General features: G+C 52.3%; 1 protein-coding gene across 12 annotated transcripts in view; it reads left to right on the top strand.

Moving 5' to 3' along the window:
• Positions 1-12,644, top strand: part of CASZ1 (castor zinc finger 1) — a 205,309-nt gene that overhangs the window by 153,372 nt on the left and 39,293 nt on the right. For all 12 annotated transcript variants that reach the window (XM_056508438.1, XM_056508437.1, XM_056508434.1 and 9 more), the window contains 2 exons: positions 4,824-5,387; positions 11,598-12,426. In XM_056508438.1, the coding sequence (XP_056364413.1) occupies positions 4,824-5,387; positions 11,598-12,426 (1,393 nt within the window). The remainder of the gene's footprint in view (positions 1-4,823; positions 5,388-11,597; positions 12,427-12,644) is intronic.

The raw sequence follows: 12,644 nt of genomic DNA, 5'->3' as shown, positions 1-12,644 counted from the left end.
ACTTCGTTTCTCCTCCCACGTCTTTGATTCTCCTTCTCCTGGCTGCCCAGTGCTGGGCTGGAGCTGTCACATCCCACTCTGGCACCGAGGGCTTTCCCCAGCTCCTTGCACACACGCTCAGGCAGGATCCATGCTTCCAGGCCAGAGGAGCTTGTTAAAGAGCCTTTGTGGACTCCCCAAGGTCAGCCAGAAAAGACAGCATCCACTAATCCAAGGTCATTTCCTGGGCTAAAAGCAATAAAATGTTTTATTGATAAACTGAAGAGGGGAGAATACGCACTAAATCCACTCTCAGACATTGTGGGCCATGCCTGGCATATTCTACCTTTGCCCTGGCCCTGCCTGGGATAATACACAGGTCTTCATGCTGGAGAAGTGAAGAAAATGTTTTCTGGTAGGGGCTGAGCATTTGGCTGCCTTCCCTGCCTCCTCCCAGCGTGTGGCTGGGCAGTGCCAGGGCATTGCTCCTCAGAAGCATGTTCCCAGTGCTCCAGTGGCGTTCTGCTGTGAGGCTTTGGCTCCATTTTACGGACTGCAGCTCGAGTGTGAACAGTCTGCAGTGTGCAGCATCCTCACCTCCCACCCCAGAGCCCCGCTGCCCTCCCTGTGCAGGGCTGCTGGGCAGGCTGGAGTCTCTCCAGCCAAGTTTGCACCACAGTGGTTAAAAGAGAAAAGGACGGTGCATGCATGTCAGCCCTGCTTTCCTGCCCCTCCCCGCCCCAAATAATGTCGTTAATAATTAATCGAATGAGAGCTTGCAGCTCCTGGAAAGCTGGCGCTGGGACCTCCCTCCTGCACGGAGCTGCTCAGCTGGGCTCCGAGCTCTTCAGTAGGAATATGAAAGCTCCATCTGTTCGGCGTGCGCAGCCCTGTGAAGTGACAGCGCTGTCCCTCCCCAGCCAGCAGCCGTGTCCCCCGAGCAGCCCTGCTGCCCCAGGGGCAGCTCTGCCTGCACCCAGCTCTGCATGGCACAGAGCTGCTGCTGCTGCACCCACCGTGCCAGCTGCCCCATACAGCTCTTCCTTCTCCAGCTGAGACCCTCCTCCCCTCCGCCAGCGTGTGCTTTCATTAACCCCACGCTAAAGCCAGGCTTGGGCTCTCTCCTCCTCTCCCTGCAAAGCCAGGCTTGTCTTTGAAGCAGTTTGCCCCTTGGCCGGCCTGTTTCTGTCCAGGCTGCAGATCCTTTTGTTCTGCACGCTGCGTGTCCTGTTCTGTCCTGCGTGGGAGGCAGGGCTGATGGTGAGATAGGGATGCTTCGGGGGCTGCACGGAGGGACAGAGCCAGGGCTGAGTGTGGGGGGCTGGGGTGAGGCAGGGGCAGCAGCCGGGGCTGACAGGGCAGCCAGGTGGCCAGGTGGGTGGCCTGGCCAAGTGGCCAGGTGAGCTCTGTGCCAGCCCTGGTTGCAGCAAGCTGGGCTTTTCCCTCAGAAGCAGGATTGCCATCGAGATGCCCTGGTGATGGGTACAGAGGGATAGAGCCTGTGTCTCCTTGAAGGGTGTGGAGGGGGGGCAAGAGGAGTAAACTCCATGGCATTGTTTTCAGAGGAAGCGCTCAGTGTAAATAGAGCTTGTGGGAGAGTTTGTCCCGGGCAGAGATGAAAAGTCCCTGTCACAGGCTCAGGTTATAAATGGCTTCCTTAGATTGATGTGAAATCAAAACATTTCTATTTAGATGAAGAAAATGAAGGGGGTTGTTTACTTAGCCTGGAATCTTTAAACAGTGATTTGGGGTGGGGAGCTCGGCCTGGGGGGAAGGTGCCTCTCCTGGCTTTGAGGATCTGGCAGACCTTGGGCAGACACAAAAATCCCTCATGCAGCAGTTCAGCTTCTCTCCCTGTGCCTGAGAGAATGGAACACAGGTGCTCTGGTCTCCAACCAGAGGAAATGTTCAGCATTTCTCTGTAAGAAGGGTTTCCCTTCTGCTCATGGACTTGACAGCCTAAAAGAAGGGAACAGGAATGTTGATAGAGGTAATGTCCTTCCCATTCCATAGATGAGGAAGTAAGGGAATGGAAAGATAAAATAATGTGTCCAGACTTGGAGAGAGCTGGTTACAAGGCTGGCAGGAGATGCTGGAAGTTCTGACTTCGACCTGTATTAGAGATGCAGATGTGCAAGAGCCCTGGTATTTCAGAGCAAATCCCATTCCAGGGAAGTCTGGGAGGGTTAGTTTTATAGATCAGGTAAGTGGCATGTTTTCAGAACTTGCTTTATTTTTACCTTAAACTTTAGGAAAAGATTCTCAAAACGTTAAAGAGAAAAAAATCCCAAACACAAGAAGGGAAAGGAAAGATGCCAAGGGAGCAGGGCAGGAGCTGAGGGACAGGAGCTGGGGAGGTAGAGGGGCAAAGCCAGGGTGTATGAGATGGAAGGAAGCAGAGCAGGAATGGAAGACAAGTTGCAGGCTCCCTGGAATTGCTGCATACACGGCAAGTGCAGCCTCAGGAACGTCTGTTCCTCTTTCCCTTTGAATAAATATTTATATATTCATTTGCCAGCTGGTGCACACACTTGGCTGCTCACCTCCAGACCAGAATAATGGGATCTGCCTTCCTGGCAGAGCAGGCAGGGCTGTGAGGAGCTGTGCTGCTGAGTGTCTGCCTCCCAGTTGTCTCCAGCTGCGAGAAGCGCTGATCTCACCAGTTAAGTAGGGCTGGCTATCGTGAGAACATGGGCAGGGAATCACCAGGCAGGGTTTGGGACAGAGGCTGGTGATTCCGTGCTGAGCCAGTGCCCGGACAGGCATGGCATGGAGGCTCTGTCCCAGCAGGGCTCTCCTGAGCCCACGGGCATCAGCCCTGGGTGTGCTGACCAGGCTCCCCTTGGGGCTCACAGCAGCTTCCTGACATTCCCTCTGTGCTGGGCATACCACTGGCCTTCACTTTGTGCGCTAAATAGTGGGAATGCAATTGGAAGGGAAGGTGCCAGCAAACAGAGACTTGCAGCTTTTCGGGCATCTGCCTGTGCCCATCTGCATGTGCGAGGGCTGCAGGCTTGTGCTGGGGAATGTGTGGAAAAGGAATGTGTGGGGGAAGGCACAGGAATGTATTTTGGGGAGATGGGACTCCTTAACCTGTGCATGTGGGACTGTATTTACAGAGTATGCCAGCGCATACACAGCTCTTTGAACAGCTGTAATTTCTGCATGGGGAGGGACGTGTTTGGGAGCATGGTGTGCTTTCCCTTGGTGAAAGCATGATTGCACGTAGGTGTTAGTGCCAGGGGGTGCGTTTGCAAGGTGGAGGAGTACATTTTGCCTCCCTTTGTGTGGGGGACTGATATATTTGTCGGGGGGTTATTTTTCTTGCAGTCCTTGACAGGAAGCGTGTCTGAAGCTGTCAGGAGTTTACGCTAAGCAGCCACTCTCTGGCTGTTGGACAGCAGGTCTAAAGTTTCAGTCTGTTTGTGTTGGGCTGTCATGTTATGGGATTAGGGGCTGTCACGGTGGCTTCTGGATGCAGTGTAGGGGGTCAGATTAATCTCACTGTGCTTCTGTGGAGCAGCACCTCTGTGCTGGTGACAGGGAGGTGTGGGCTGAGCTGCCACGAGGGACTCCTGCGCAGGAAAGGAGCCTGTCCCCATCGTTTGAGGTCTGGAAACGTGTTCTGTTCGCTCTACGTGTGACCAGCCCTTCCTTCAGCACAGCACACCATTTTGGAGGGACCTCCACCTCCAGCAATATCCCCACAGTAACTCTTGTGGCATGTGCTACCAGCAAGTGTTTTACTGAGAGCTTTTCCTGAGCCCTGGAATGCAGGGCAGGGTCTGCCTTGGCTCTGCTCTGGGGGAAAGCCAGGCTGTGTGCCCATTGCAGCCTTCTGTCCTCTAACCCTGCTTAGTCTGGGCACCTCTCAGAGGTATCAGAAATAAAGACAGAGATGATACAATGCAGCTGCTTTAGAATAATTATTTTGCTTTTATTTGGGATTGAACCTTGTTAATTGTTGGTGCAATAATTATGTAAGTGACTCTGATAGAGACCATTTAGTTCAAGATTCTCCATGACCTTGAAGTTAAGACCTTACCTTCTTCCTCTCTCCCCCCACCTTCTCTCACCCCTCCTTTACTAGCTGTCACATATGAATAAACTACATTAAAATAACAAACTCATACTAATTAGCTGATTGTGCTGGGAAGTATGAGAGCAGAATTTCCTGTGCAAGAGCAAGCAGGCAAAGGGGCCTGATCAGCCAGTACCAGCGCACAGCAATTTTCTCCATACTGCTGTGACACACCAGTCTAGTTCTGGGGCTCCAGCACACACACTTTGCCAGGGCTCCTGCCCTCCATACTGGTTCTCTTCTCTGAGACTATGCACAGACTCTTTTAGGTGAATTCCTCCCTCTCCATAGGGTTAGGCTTGGGAAGATGTTGCCCTTGCTAGAGGTGCTTGGGTGCAGTTGCTGGCTGGTGTGGTTTTGGCACCTACTGCATCTGGGATAGAGCTGGGGACCTAAAGCAGGCGGTGCTGCAGTCTGAAGGAGAGGGAAACCCAGGCTTCTAACAAATTCATGTCCTGCCTCAGCCAGGAGCAGAGGTTGGTGCCGTGCTCACCTGCCTGAGATGTTTGGGGCCTTTCAAGCCCAGTTTTGTCCCAGCACAAATAAGTGCCTCTTTCTTGTGGCTAGTGGCATATTTTGGTCCCAGCAGGTTCAAAGGATGCTTCTCACCAAGCTCCTCTGGCTGGGCTGCTCCACCTTTCCAAGGGTGAGACTGGCCATGCCTGAAAGCCTGTTGGGTTGGCCCCATCCTTTGCCTGTTTGGGTTCAGGTTGTCAGATCCCACTAATGCCCTTCCTTGCTTCCTTCTCTTCTGTCTCCCCAGCTGAAAGAACTCTATGCACTGACGCAGCCTCAGGAAAACCCGCGATGGCTGCCAAGCGCAAAGGCGGCCTGAAGCTGAATGCCATCTGCGCCAAGCTGAGCCGCCAGGTCGTCTGCGATCACGCGGGCGCCGAGCAGGCACGGGCGGACAGGGGACAGCATGACAGCAGCAGCAAGGAGCTGCCCCAGCCCGGCGCCAAGGAGCCGGGCACGGAGTTTGCAGATGGACTCAGCCGCGTGCAGAAGATCGAGGAGGACAAGAGGAGGGAGGTGATCGAGAAGTGGGTGAACGGGGAGTACAACGAGGAGCCGCTGCTGGGGCGAGCAGAGGGCAGAGAGGGCAAGGGCACCGAGAGCGCGGAGCTGCCGCCCGAGGGAGTGTACATGGTGCAGCCCAAGGGCTGCAGCGACGAGGAGGACAACGGCGACGAGGCTGACGCCCTGAGGGCCTCGCAGGACGGCAGCTTCTTGGATGACAGGGATTCAGACGGGCCAGCCAAGGACGATGCCTACCAGGCCTCCAGCGGCGAGCTGGGCTCCAAGCTGGGGGCAGGAGCCACCTCAGGTAACCCCTCTGTCCCCCTGTTTCCTGACACAGGGTAGCTCAGGGTTTGCTGTGTCCATGCCAGGTCAGCCAAGGGCAAGGCTGAGAGCCCTGCTCCCCTTGCAGAGGGCTGAATTTTGCTCTTGGAGCCATATGGACTTGCCTCTGGCGTAGCCTCCCTTTCCAGGAAGGGTGTGTGAGAGTGGACGTGGCTGGACAGCTCTTTCCAGAGCACAGATCCCTGCGCAGGGCAAATCTCACCCTCCAGACTCGTCCACAGCACTCAGATGGCCAGAGCTGCGGTGGCTGCTGGTCTCCAGGTCCCGTATTCCGGACACCTACGGGATGGGCGGGGCTGGACTGGGGTGGGGGGAGCCTGCAGGAGGCCGAACTGAGCCGGGGCAAGATTGGGGTGGTCCCCAGAGAGCCCCCAGGACTTGCTGCTCACGGCTCCTCGGCTCAGGGTCATGGGCTCAGGTGACACTCCTGTCCTGTCGAGGTGTTTCCCCCCCTCAGGAGGGGCCCACCCTGAGCTCGGGATCGAGCTGCTGAAAATGCTGCTCCCATACCTCAGTTTCCCCCACCATCCTCCTGCTGTGTTCTTCCTCCGGCTGTGTTTTTCATATCGCCTCTGCTTCATTTTTGTGGTTCATTCAAAAGCTGAGTTCAACAAGAGATCTTGGGGAAAGCCTCATATAACTTTCTTGCTCCATTTCTGATACCCAGATTTCCCCCAGGTTTATTTGAGGGGGTGTATGAGTGCTAAGCCTTGGTAAAAGCTTGGGGTGAATTGAATTCTCTCCATTAGGCCAGAGCAGCTCCCTCCCCATTTGTCACTCAGCTGGGCTGGATCTGTAATTGAAAGCTCTTCCCCTAATCTGCTCCACCTGCACGCACCCCTCCCCTGATCTCAGCACTTTGTGAATCCATCAAACTTTTCCCCTTTTGTGTGTGCGCATGTTTTCCTCCTCCTGTTAATAATGCAGCTGAAACTCATCTCCGTCTGTCCATTCCCCTTCTGGAGAGGCACATTCTCTAGTCTTCACGAGTTCAGTGGCAGCGCACATAATTATGCATATAAGATATAAACAGAGCTGTTTAATTATCCTTCGCCACATCAGTGACAGAGTAATTAACAAACATTGCAAGATCAATGAGGGAAAGTGTGACCTTCAGTTTCCTTTGATAGGAAAGCCCTTGTCGTTCCCAGACACAAGGTGATTGTGCCTGGACTCTGGTTTAGTTTGTTTTAATTCACACCACTCCACCCCACCCCACCATTTGCAGCTTTTATTTGCTGTGAAAACTAAAAGGAGGGGAACTTAAATGTGAAAAAAAAAAAAATGTTACCAAACCAGGGAAAATGAAAAGAAGCTGAGGTTTCTCACTGGGGGGAGGGATTTCAGTAAAATACCTTTGCAGGGTTGTATTGTCAAAGGATTATGCAAAAAATGGGTATGGGAAGGAGTGGGGGGTGGTGCTGAAGCTTCATTTGTGTCTAAGGCAGGTAATGGCACATGAGGGTCCAGTTTACATATAGAACCACGTGGGATTTGACTTGCAAACAGACGTGCTGCCACGTCTTGAGCGTCTGCTTCGAGAACCTTGTTATAAATGTCATTTGCAACATTTCCCTGAAAGCACAAGAAGCATCCCTTGCTTTGGAAAGGACAAAGTTATTTTCCTTTACTTCTTCTGTCAGTATTCAGGAAATGAATTTTCAACTGTTCATCACCAAGTCCTCTCAAGACCTGATGTTGCTGGGTGTGAGATTTGGAACTTCCTCAGTCAAAGAGGAGGGATTTTTTTGTAGGAGTTGGGGGATCGAAGGAGTCAGATGAAAGAAGAGGAACACAGCTCTGCCCTCCCAGTCAAAGTGGCTTTGGGGGAATCGTCACAGAAACCTTGATTTGAAGATTCTGAGCACCACTTGCTCCCTGTGAGAACAGAGGGTACAGAGCTGACAGTGCTCAGCAGTCAGCTGGCAACTTGTGTGAAAAGCACGGAAAACCAAATCCTACATCTAACAGGCTTTCTTGGTCAGTGGGAAAAGTGATCCTCATTATGTGAGGATGAGAAGGGTTCCTGCTTCCCAATGTGTGCACACATTGTTCACTCTGGGCATTCAGCGGGTTCCCGTGTCTTCCAGCAGGACCTCTCGTGGTTTGTTTCCAAATCCTGGCCACCTTTGTGTCCTTCCAGGCTGACAGGAGGGCTTGTTGTGCATCAGGCACAAGTTCACAGAGGCTCAGTCAATGCTATTGAAGCCTTTGACTCAAGATGGAATTTCTTTTCGGTGCTTGTTTGCGCTGTGTGCCTCCTCCCTGGTGCAGCTGAGGAGCATGTTCAGGAGTCACAAAGCTGCTGTCTGTCAGTGTCAGAAGCTGATCTGGGCATGCAGATGTGTTTCTTCAGTTGTTCAGGGCCCTCTCTTGCCCACTGATGGCCCCTGCCTCTGTGTGCACATTTATATATAGCAGTGAGGTTTCTCAGTGCAGACTCTGACACAGATCCCTTCCACAACCACACTGACGCACCCAGGCAGATTTTCCTACACATGTTCTTCACTTTGTGTGTTACACGGTGGGCTAAAGCAGTCAGTAGGAGCTTCCTCCTCTACAAGCTCTCGGATCTGCCTTTCTTTTCTTAGCTTCTTGGCTAGGTCTCTTGGAATATTCTTTGGCCCTGTTTTCAACCAGGAGAGTTTTCCTAATTTCCTGGGGAGACTTCACTTAGGAGCGCACACATTCCAAGCGCCAGTTTCTTGCTCGTCATCCTGTATCCCCCAAGTCTGTGTGTTTTCCCTCCCAAGCAGAATAAAGGAGAGAGCCCTGGCTGGGATATCCCATCCCCCAGTATCCAAACCTTGCACTCCATTTGGGCTGTTTTGCTTTTCCTTCCATATATAGTGTGCTGCTGCAGGCTATTTTTAGCGCCTTTTTTGCTAGCTTCGGATCCTTTGTGATATGATAGCTGCTCTGAGACACACAGATCTCTACTCTTTGGCAATGCCCACAAATGGAGAGCAGAGGCAAGGGGAGAGGGAGCCCTTTATTATCACACAGGAAAGGAGAGGAAAATTCGGTGCAGGGAAGGGGGAGGAAAACGCAGGGATAATGCTTCCTGTGGCTTCCAGGACTCCTCACAGGGAGTGTTTCCCAGCTGTTGTCCTGCTTTGTTTTTGTCTGGTGGTGAATATGAGGAGGGTTTTCTGTCAGTTAGGTGATATCAATTACCTCTTCACCTTTGTCTGAAAGTGTATGTGAGGTGAGGTGCTGAGTCTTACACGATCCTTCTGGTGAGCCAGCTCCCTTCTCTAAGGTGCCTCCACTGCAGGAGTCTCAGTCCTTCATGTTAGGTGCCTAAGCAATTAAATGCAGGTTGTTTAACTTCAGGGGATGTGTTGGGTTTGTTGGCTGGATGAGTAGAGCTGCACTTGCTGGAAGGGAGCAGTGGGAACTGGCCAGAACTTTGTCTCAAGCGTGAGTGAGGAAAGACTGAGCAACACCAGCAAAGCTATAGATCAGGGTGGGTGTTGTGACCTGAAACCAAATCTGAGCCAAGGAAAAGCAGAATTCAGGGTGGGTTTGGGGATTAAATCCATGGCTGTGAAAGCTGAACTCAGACAAAGCTCAAAAGAGGTTCTGAACCATCCCCCACCTCTTTCTGTAGGCTTGGATTTTGCACCTAATTGTTTACACCAGTTGAGGTATAGCCACTTGGTGCCAAAGATGGGACACACTGGCTTCCAGGGCAGTGGCTAAAGCTAGCAGAAATCACATTTCATAGTTTAATTTCGTATCAGATCCTCAGTGTGGTGTTCTTTTTCCCTTGCAGCTGACACAGGCTGGCTAGAGTTTTTCTGTGCAGTGCTTGGAAGTCAGGGCATTATGAGGGAAGCTGGGGGTTGTTTTACAGGTCCAAAAAGAAAGGAAAAGCAGAATAGGGAAAGCAGATTTAACAGAAACAGGAAATTGTTGTTCCCAGTAGGGAATTCATGGGTTCATTCTCTTTAGTTGGGTCATTGGTTACACTGAAATGGAAGTGGGGAAAAGAAAAAAAAAGAGGTGAAGAGGAGAACTGCTTTAAAGCAGAATGAAAATTTTTAATACACTGTGTGTGAAAGATAAAGTTGTCCTTCAGGCAAGTCTTTTTACTGGACCCAGTGACGAATTGTTCTGCATTGAACATCCTGTAAGATTAATACCAACCCGTGAAGTTGTGCTATGCCCTGAGCCTGATACTGCAGGGGCATTGCCACCTTTTCTGTGACTAACAGGGTGTTTATTCTGGAGTCAGGCATCCCAAATCCCATGCAGAATGCTGGGCTTAAGTGCCCAGAGCTGGGAGGTCATTTTGGGCTAACTCAGATGCCAGCAGGTGTGGCTTTGTCCTTCTCCTCGAAGGCTCCAGGCATGTTCTCCACATCACCTTCCCCAGAACCACACAAACAGCAACCAGTGCAGCACTTTTGCTGCAGGGAAGCTACTCCAGGCAGTCCTGCAGCAGGAATGTGACCTTCATGGTCCTGCCCATTTAGTGCCCGTCACAGGCAGTCTTTTCCTCCACAGAGCCCTGTGCAAGCCGATTTGTGAGAGCTGATGCTATTGAGCTTGGGCTGTGCTCATTGGCAGGCTCTGTGTTCGTGCCTGCCTGTGCCAGTGGCATCCCTGGCTGTCAGATTCCCACACCTTAGGGATCGTGGGACCTGCTGCCCTGTGGCAGTGTCTTAGTGCCTTCCTTTTCCCCTGTGTTTTGAGCAGCGTTGCTTTGTTTTGAGTGGGACCCCATGGCCAGAACTTCCCTTGTGCTGCCAGTGCACCTCCCTGTGCTGGCTGCCTGGGAATGCTTGCCCATTAGGGCCAGAGCAGGTGTTGAGAAAAGATGATGAGGGAGGTTTGAAGGACTCCTGCACACAGTAAATCTTTACTCTGCAGGAGAAAGTGAGAGGGAGAGGAGGGGGAGCAGTGCTGTGTCAGACTGGAGCCCAAATGAGGCCAAGCCAGTGCATTAGAGCAAACTTTATTTCCTCCTTTACCCTGATATTGGGTGACCTCCAGATGTGTGTTCTTCCCATCCTGGTGGGCTGTGAAACTGCCTGAGGGAGTAGGGGAGGGAAGGAGGGAGGGAGACACCCAAGGAACGACAGCTTTTGCTCATTCTTCCTCCCTGTAATCAGGCTCTGTTAGACTAACCCCTTCCTGCCCCTTCCCCAGCCTGTGCTCTGGCTTTCTCCCCCTCATCAGGACAACAGCTTTTCTCCTCAGCCTAAATCATGATGGAGGAAAACACTGTTCCTTACCTGTTTTTCACCTGTGTGGACTCCCCCCTTTCCTGGTGTTAGTGGAAGCTGTTCCTGGCTGCTTGAGAGGCTGGCTGTAGGTTTGCATAGCAGTCACTAGACTGTGTCCCTTTTCCACCTGGCAAGTAGTAGCTGTCCAGTTATAGGGACTGAGAAGGAAGAGAGGAACTGAGTGAACCCTTACAAAATTGACAGGGAAGGGAAGGACTGCAACAGTGATGGGCAGCTGTCCTGTCTTTGTCCTGCCTTCTCCCCTCCTTCCCACCCTCCTCATTGCCGAGTTTCTCATGCACACAGCCTTTGCTGCTCTTCCCCTGCCTCGATTCATCTCCACCTCTGCTGCTTTCCTGCTCTGTGCATCTTGTGTTCTGCTCCACCCCATGCATTGCCTTGCCTGCTCTCCCATATCCATTTCACACCCTGCTGTCCTGCCTGCTCTCAGTGCTGCTTGCTTTTGACCAGCACACACAGTGTTTTCACATGGGTTTTCCCCCTTACACATGCTGCCATCTATCCTCTGTGCACCTCCTTCCATACACAAATTCACACAAGGACAGATCCCTACAAACCTCGGCATATTGGCATTGGTCTCACTTCCAGTAAAATTACTTTTTCTTCATATTAGGCCAAGGCAAGAGTGCAGAGACATTTATGAAACTTTGTTTAATGTACTGAAAAGCCATCGGCTAGAACATTTAGGAAATTGATTTTCCTGGCATTGATGAACTCTTTTTATTTTACCCCAGTATTAATTACTTTTTTTTTTAAACAAATTAATTTAAGAGTCATAAAACCTAACAAGTGAGCCAAACATCAGTAGATCATGTTCCCCTCTCCCCTTCCCCCCCACCTCTCCCTGCTACTGGTGCTGGTACGGGAGGAGAAGAAAAATCAGTGCCTTGTGTGAGTGTGCTGTGATTTCACCGCAGGGGAAGCATCCTCGCTGCGGGACTACGCTGCCACCACCATGAACGAGTTCCTGGGCATGTTCGGCTACGACGAGCAGAACATGCGGGACGAGCTGGCGCGCAAGATCAGCTTCGACAAGCTGCACGCTGCCCCCGCGGAGGCCGCGGCCCTGCCCGGCGATGACGCCGCAGGCAAGCGCGCCCGCTTCTCCAAGTATGAGGAGTACATCCGCAAGCTGAAGGCCGGCGAGCAGCTCTCGTGGCCCGTGCACCTGGCCAAGGCGGAGGAGCTGGGCTCCAAACTGGGCAAGGAACCGTGCTCAGTGCTGGCCCAGCCCGGGCGCGGGCCGGGCCCCGACACCTCCATGCTGACCGAGACCAAAGCCACCATCCTGCCTCTGCCCTCCCCCGGCAGCTCCCAGATGCAGGGCCTCATGTCGCGGGCCTCCAAATACGACTTCTTCATTCAGAAGCTGAAGACGGGCGAGAGCATCAGGCCACAAAACGGCAACACCTACAAGAAGGCCTCCAAGTACGACCTCGAAAACGTCAAGTACTTGCACCTCTTCAAGCCTGGGGAGGGAAGCCCAGACATGGGAGGAGCCATCGCCTTCAAGACAGGCAAGGTTGGCCGGCCCTCCAAGTATGACGTGAGGAACATCCAGAAGCTCACTCCAGTGAAAGCTGTAGTGCCCAGCCTGGCCCCCACCTCCCTCGCCAGCACCCCCAGCAGCACTCCCGTGGCCGGGCCAGAGCAGTCCATCTCATTGCCATTCAACACTCCTGAGTACCTGAAATCAACTTTCTCCAAGACAGACTCCATCACAACTGGAACAGTCTCTACAGTAAAGTAAGTTTGCTCCCATTTGTTCTGTCTCAGTACCAGAGGGGGATTGTACCATAAGTCTGTGTGTGCTTCAGTGGGCAGTTCCAAGTTCTTGCACTGTTAAATACTGCATTGTTCACGGGATGGTTCTCTTTGCTCTCTGTCAAAGTGCCTGCTCCTCTTTTACACCTTACATCTCTATTTGTCTGGTTTGCACTCAGGCTGTGACCTGCCATCATAGC

The sequence above is a fragment of the Oenanthe melanoleuca genome, chromosome 21 (assembly GCF_029582105.1).
Source record: "Oenanthe melanoleuca isolate GR-GAL-2019-014 chromosome 21, OMel1.0, whole genome shotgun sequence".
NCBI lineage: Eukaryota > Metazoa > Chordata > Aves > Passeriformes > Muscicapidae > Oenanthe > Oenanthe melanoleuca.
The sequence above is the reverse complement of the archived record's forward strand: the minus strand, read 5'-3'. Positions and strand labels throughout refer to the sequence as shown.